General features: G+C 47.9%; 1 protein-coding gene across 1 annotated transcript in view; it reads left to right on the top strand.

Moving 5' to 3' along the window:
- Window positions 1-7,684, top strand: part of LOC112119563 (protein VAC14 homolog) — a 177,605-nt gene that overhangs the window by 10,155 nt on the left and 159,766 nt on the right. Inside the window, exons 8-9 of the mRNA XM_029912028.1 lie at window positions 2,289-2,423; window positions 3,312-3,461. Coding sequence (XP_029767888.1) covers window positions 2,289-2,423; window positions 3,312-3,461 — 285 coding nt within the window. The remainder of the gene's footprint in view (window positions 1-2,288; window positions 2,424-3,311; window positions 3,462-7,684) is intronic.

Here is a 7,684-nt window from a genome sequence, read left to right as displayed (position 1 = left end):
AAATCGACCTCCGCGGCTTCCCGTCGACGGCTCTTACTCCCACCTTCGCTGGTGGAGTAAGAGCGTCGATTCGGGGATCAATTGTCGCGTCTCGACGGGACGCGATAAATCGATCCCCGAGAGGTCGATTTCTACCCGCCGATTCAGGCGGGTAGTGTAGACCTAGCCTTAGGCAGTAGCGTGTCGTCTATGTATGCAACGCCTGCATTGCATGCTCCAGGATTCAGTTCCACAAGAACACGAAAGCCCTGAATATGACTGGCCATGGGACGCTTCTGTCAGACCCCAAACATGTATGGAGTTATCACTTTGTAAAACAAAATGGTGTCCTCCACGCAACATGACCTCGCATGCCGTTGTAGAATTGCATGCCTTGCTAAAAGTGTCATGGCACACCACTCAATTTAGGTGTCCCAAGGACTGAAAAATTAGGCCCAAGTGCCTCAGGGTTTCTGTGGTGTAGATAATTAATATGTTTAGGGTTTCTCGTTTTAGGTTTTACCTGATAAACACAGATAAAACACCCCATACAAAAACCACCAAAAGTGATTACTCAATTCGTGTTGGCTTCATCCCTTTCCCAATGCAGATTGTTCAGATAGGTGATGTCCCTGCTTTGTGGTTTGTATCCAAGGGCTTGTCTACAAAGGGCAGTGATGTGGACTACAGGCTGTGATTTCTAAAGTGTACTAAGGTGTTGTGCGTTAATTGGTCCTTGTAGACTCTGCTGGTGCTCACTAAAGGTTCCCTAGTGCGGTTTAGAGGAGTGCTGCTTGAAACCGAGCAACTTGTACGTATAGAGAGCCCTGAAAACCCTGATTTTTTTGGACATTTACATAGAAATAAAAATAAACCCTGAAATATACTGCACACTTTTCTCTGGCAAAGTGCCATCCAGTGGACCCTGCAGGTATGAGACATGGACACAGACAGACAGCTTTGGTACTCTCTGAGAAAGGGCTTGTCTGCACATAAGTGGCATCTCTCTACAACCAATCTAATTACATGGTGCAAACCGTGGGGGCACACGTATTTCAAACTGAAAGTGACTGTATCTATTTAAAATCTCTGAATTTACATACGCCAGCTAAGCCTGTCAACTAGGTGTGCCTCGGTTTTAGAATGCCAAGTTTCAGCTCTCTGTCTAAATTGGTATTGATTATAAAATAACACCTCTGGTAAAACCGGTGTAACTTTGTGGCACCCAGGCTTGAGCAACATGTGTGTAAGCAGGGGTTTACATAATCTGCGCAAACAGAGGCTGTTCCTGCCTAGACTGGGTGTTTGCATGGCTGGTGAGTGGGTGGCTGGATCAGTGTGGAGGAGGCTGGAGGCCAAGGGGGAGGAAGTGTGCGGCCAGGCTGGTACCTCATACCAGCACTCACTCTTCTGCTGGCTCCTTTAGTTTCTTCAGAATTTTCTTTAAAGCAGCCTTCCCGGCCCTGGTGGTTCTGAAAGAGACCCCCGAGTGGGAGCCCGTGCAATGCTGTCTGCCTGTGTTTGCAGACAGGCCTCTCCAGCTGCTACTCTGCGGCAGAACATGGAAAGTTAAGCAGTAAATCCCCATGCGGCCTCAGGGGAAGGATGGAGGCATGCAGCGCATACGTGGGCCGACGTGTTGTGGTGGTGACTTAGCTGTACAATTACTGTGGTGAGGAGCATGTTATAAATCAGGGGCAGGCAACCTATGGCATGTGTGCCGAAGGTGGCACGCGAGCTGATTTTCAGTGGCACTCACGCTGCCCGGGTCCTGGCCACCATCCGGGGGGGGGCTCTGCATTTTAATTTAATTTTAAATGAAGCTTCTTAAACATTTTAAAAACCTTATTTACTTTACATACAACAATAGTTTAGTTATATATTATAGACTTATAGAAAGAGACCTAAAAACGTTAAAATGTATTACTGGCATGCGAAACCTTAAATCAGAGCGAATAAATGAAGACTCAGCACACCACTGCTGAAAGGTTGCCGACCCCTGTTATAAATGCTTAAAATTGAGGCATGTACTGTTCTCATGAATGTCAATGGGGGTTAACACTGAAGCCTAATGATTACCAGCCCATGTCTACATTTACCGTTTTCACTAAGCATTTTTAACATCCAGCTACTCTGGGCTTTTGGGGGATGGGTCTTTGGGAGAGCACCCCTCACTATGACCCCGGCTGATGAAACCGAAACCAGAAGTCCATTGTCATCTCATTGTGCATGTTGGGTAATTTGTTGAGTTTGATCCATCTGGGTGCCACCCGCCTCTTCCTCAGCTCTCCTTGGTCCCTGTCTTCCAGATGATCTGATTCAGCTGACAGCCATGTGCTGGATGAGGGAATTCATCCAACTGGCTGGCCGGGTGATGCTGCCCTACTCCTCAGGGATTCTGACCGCCGTTCTGCCGTGCCTATCCTACGATGACCGGAAGAAGAGTATCCTTGTTACCCAGATCAGGGGAAGCAGGCACTGCCGCCGAGCCCCAGTGTCTCTGCTTCCTCTCGGTCATACAGTTGTCACCAAGCATACGCAGCTCTGTACGGGTATTCTGTGGGCATTGGCAAAGCTCCTCAGGGAGCTAATCCCGGCTCTCCTGGCCAGAGAGGGTTTGGTGGAAGGGGGGAAAGAAACAAAGGTTGTTACAATCTTACCCCTCCTTAGGCCCCTAGGTGGTTTTAAATGATATGACCAGGCCTATGGAGGAGGGGAATCCAAATAGGTAAGATCTCTGTTGGGGAGGAGGGAAATCACATGCTGCATGTGTAATGGGGCCACTGCTGGTCCTTGGTGTCAGTCAGTCAGTGGTTAGCCTGGGAAAATCACCTTCTCTGGGCATGAGGGTGTGAACTCAGGAATGGCCCCTTCCTATAGTGACGCTTGAGTCCCCTTGAAGCACTGCCTCCCAGCGGGATGAGCTGCCCCATCTCTGGAGTGTGAGCATCTGATCACCTAACAGGACATATCTGGTCACCTGAGCAGACACTTCCAGCTGTGCACTCTGGTGTGATGTGGGAGCAGAGGATAGCTACTGAGTTTGGGGTTGCTGAGGAGGGACACAAGGAATTAGCCAACTTTCCTGCCACAAATATATAGTTCCCTCCACCCTTCCCCAAAAAGGGGTGGGGGCAGTAATGTGAGGGGGCAGCTGTCGGAATGTATAGCTTACAGGGATGCTGTAATGACTGGACGGGGTGGGAACTATGTGGGGTAGGGGAGTGGGGAATGGTTCTCATATATTCTTCTGGGTCCCTGCTGCGTGGCTTGTCTAAGGTGCTGTGTAAATCATCTTGGATTAGAGTGTTCCTTACATCCTCTCTGCTCAGGCATCAAAGAGGTAGCTAATGTGTGTAACCAGAGCCTGATGAAGCTGGTCATCCCAGAAGATGACGAAACGGATGAGGGCAAGCAGTCCCTGAGCCTCCAGACGGAGCCCAAGGAGGAGTCCCTCTCCCAGCAGGAGGTAACCTCCAGCGGTGAGTCCCTTTTCATCTTGGCTTTGTCAGAACGGCACCCAAATAGTTAGCATTCTGGTGCTTCCCCTGCATGTCCCAGGGCTGCCTGTTCAGACATATTCCGGTCAAGGTCTTGGAGAGCGGATGGGCAGAGCACTTGCGAGGTGCGACATGGGACCCATTTATTAGATGTGTGAGTTGTGTGATGGGCAGATCGGTCCATCATAGAATCCTAGAATATCAGGGTTGGAAGGGACCTCAGGCGGTATCTAGTCCAACCCCTGCTCAAAGCAGGACCAATTCCCAACTAAATCATCCCAGCCAGGGCTTTGTCAAGCCTGACCTTAAAAACCTCTAAGGAAGGAGATTCCACCACCTCCCTAGGCAACCCATTCCAGTGCTTCACCACCCTCCTAGTGAAATAGTATTTCCTAATATCCAACCTAAACCTCCCCCACTGCAACTTGAGACCATTGCTCCTTGTTCTGTCATCTGGTACCACTGAGAACAGTCTAGATCCATCCTCTTTGGAACCCCCCTTTCAGGTAATTGAAAGCAGCTATCAAATCCCCCCTCATTCTTCTCTTCTGCAGACCAAACAATCCCAGTTCCCTTAGCTTCTCCTCATAAGTCATGTGCTCCAGCCCCCTAATCATTATTGATGCCCTCTGCTGGACTCTTTCCAATTTTCCATATCCTTCTTGTAGTGTGGGGCCCAAAACTGGACACAGTACTCCAGATGAGGCCCCACCAATGCCAAATAGAGGGGAATGATCACGTCCCTCGATCTGCTGGCAGTGCTCCTACTTATACAGCCCAAAATGCCGTTGGCCTTCTTGGCAACAAGGGCACATTGCTGACTCATATCCAGCTTCTCGTCCACTGTAACCCTTAGGTCCTTTTCTGCAGAACTGCTGCCTAGCCACTCGGTCCCTAGTCTGTAGCAGTGCATAGGATTCTTCCATCCTAAGTGCAGGACTCTGCACTTGTCCTTGTTGAACCTCATCCGATTTCTTTTGGCCCAATCCTCTAATTTGTCTAGGTCCCTCTGTATCCTATCCCTACCCTCTAGCGTATCTACCATTCCTCCCAGTTTAGTGTCATCTGCAAACTTGCTGAGGGTGTAGTCCACGTCATCATCCAGTTCATTAATGAAAACTGGCCCCAGGACCGACCCTTGGGGCACTCCGCTTGATACCGGCTACCAACTAGACATGGAGCCATTGATCACTACCTGTTGAGCCCAACGATCTAGCCAGCTTTCTATCAATACTTCTTTAACTTGCTGGCAAGAATACTGTGGGAGATGGTATCAAAAGCTTTGCTAAAGTCAAGGAATGATCAGAATCAATTAAGCCAACACTTTCCCCACTGGCTTCCGTTTTTTTGCTGCAGTCCAGTGGGCTAAATGCGGTATAATCCCATTTCACAGCTGTGTCCTCAGTCCAGAGAGACATTCTGATCTTGCTTCTGTTTGGACAGTATGCAGCGCAGAGGATCTGCTCATCCTGTTTGGAGCCTGAGGCTGCGTCTACACCGCAGGGACTATACCGGCACAGCTACAACACCATAGCTATGTCGGCATAATCACATAGTGTAGACACAGCCTATGCCGGCAGAAGGGGTTTTCCATCTGGTGTAGGAACACTGCCTCAACACTGGGGGTTAGGTCGGCATAGCTACAGCACTCAGCGGTGTGGATTTTTCACACTCAGAGATGCTGCTATGTCGAACTCAATTGTAAGTGTAGACCAGGCCTGAGTACTTCCATAAAATTAAATCATAGACAGCACTGAGCGTTGTAACTTGGCATTACCGTGAGCAATCTAGCCTCAACATAGCCCGTGCTCAGTCTAAAGTCAAATGCTGCAATGCAGTGGTTGTCCGTGGAAGCTGTTGTTTGAGCATTGACATCGTGGCAGTGAAATGATTTTTCCTTCTTCCTGGTTGTGGGTTACGTCAGTACATAATTAACATGGAGTCTAGGGACACGGCTCTTGCCTTCTGCATAGGTCCCTGTAAGCTTCGTTATTTGGGATTGATGAGAATTGTAATTACCTCACTCAATTGCCAGTACAACCCAAGTAGTGCGCGCGTGTCCCTAAACTTTGAAACTTGCCAGCTACTGAAGTATTTAGAGGTTTTTAAGGTCAGGCTTAACAAAGCCCTGGCTGGGATGACTTAGTTGGGAATTGGTCCAACCTTTGAGCAGGGGGTTGGACTAGATGACCTCCTGAGGTCCCTTCCAACCCTGATATTCTATGATAATGTAAAACCCAAGGCCACTGTAGTTGACAGACTTCTTTCTCCAGTTTCCTTTATGCACTTGCCAGCACCATTGTATTTGTGGTTGACAATGCACAGGAGCCCCTGTCCATAGGCCAGGACTGCGTTGTGCTAGGCGCTGTACAAAAGAGAACAAAAAGACAGTCTCTGCCCCAGAGAGCTTGTAGGCTAGTTAGTTTCATGGCTCCCCTGTACAGTTTGTGTGAGTTTCTCTTGCACAGCAGCTGTGGAAAATAAAGCATCTTTGAAGATAAGAAGAAAAAGCCAAAAGCCAATCCCTTAGAACCACAACACTCTGTGACTAGATCTGCCCAGCGTGCAGTCTGGGACTGCAATGGGCCCACTGTGCACCCCTCACACTGTCTCTCTCTCCCCCCCCCGCTCCTGTTTGCCGGGAGCCAATCAAAAAAAAGAAGCTACAAGCCAAAAAAGCAACTCACAAGCCAATTAAGCCAAAAACAAGCCCAATTTCTGCATTTTTTTCTTCCCTCACGGGTTTGGCATGTCTGGTAACAACTAGGATAAGTGAGGAAAAGTTAGAGAATAACCCTCCCTCCCCTTTTTCATTTTGTTGTCTTTACACACTTGACAGCAGTATGCATAGTCTGTCACTGTTTCTGCTGCATAGTCCATTTCTCCTGTTTGTGTTGGCATTTTAAAAACAGAGGAAAGAAACATTCAAAATACAAATATGACTGTAAAACCATAACCTGCCTGGAGGAATCACAGCACAGGCGAAATACATGAAAACTACTTCTAAATAATTGTTTAAACCAATTACAATCAACTTGATGGTACCTATTAGTCATTTTTAAAGACCATACATTTACCGAATTTCAGGATCTTTCAAACCTTTGTGCTACCCATATTGCTAGGCTGGTCAAAAACCTGTACACTGCTACAGGCAGACTTGGAGCGGCTAGCGACTTTCTATATGTGCGGTCAGCACCAAGTTCTGAGTAAAAAGTGGTTTGACTTTGTGCAAAATGTCAAAATCTGGCAAAAACCCAGCTTCCCTTCAGTCACTCCTCATATCCCAAAGTGGCGTTGCATGCTTTTCAGCCACGTCGCATCCCAGCACACTGTGCCCGCCAATCTCCACTGGCATGCGAAGAGGGGCACAATCTGACCCTGCCTGGCATCGCCGGTGGGGCAACCCAAGAGAGGCAACGGTCCTTAGTACACTGCGTTGTGTCAGAGTGACCACAGGCAATGGCATCACACCTGGCGTTGTGTAGCGAATTTCCCAGATCTATCTTAATCCTAGGACTCAATGAGTCTTTGGGGCAGCATGTAAGAGGACATGTAAGTGTTCACAATGCTAATAAGAGCAACAGTACTTCACAAGTCGTCTGTCAAGTCGCTACATGGTAGGTCCTTAGGATCTTTTAATTTGGCTTGATCTTCACCCAATACGTTATTTATATGGGCTATCCTGCTCAGAGCCAACAGTTGACACAGAAGCATGTTTAGCAGTAAACTCCTCCTCACCTAGAGGTCTGGCGCAGTGACCATCTTTTTCTTGTGTTTGTGCAATGCATAGCACAGTGGGGTCCATGACACGGGCTCCTCACCACCACCACCAGTTTGAATACTACTTGCTTTTAAGGTAGCATCTACATTAAGAAAATGACCTAATATATTGCTGACAATGGCAATCAGCAACAGGTCCCCTATGATGTGCCTGTTGCCAAAACAGTTAATGCTCTTGAGTACAATCAAGACCATCATCCACTGACTCTGTCACATTTTCTGCAGAGGTGTTGAAAATAGGTTCACCTAGTTCTCGTTACCTCTTTACCATTGGGTCAGGACAAACTGATGCAGATGACTGCTGTCAGAAACAAACTAATTTTCTAGTGCATACAGGGCTTTCAGGCAGCACACCCACAGCTGGCAACACCATTACACGCTTTATGGTGCAAGGGTTAAGAAGCCTAAGGCCAGAATTAAATGTT

This window comes from Terrapene carolina, unplaced genomic scaffold (genome assembly GCF_002925995.2).
Source record: "Terrapene carolina triunguis isolate 2854851 unplaced genomic scaffold, T_m_triunguis-2.0 Scaffold166, whole genome shotgun sequence".
Taxonomy (NCBI): Eukaryota; Metazoa; Chordata; order Testudines; family Emydidae; genus Terrapene; species Terrapene triunguis.
The sequence above is the reverse complement of the archived record's forward strand: the minus strand, read 5'-3'. Positions and strand labels throughout refer to the sequence as shown.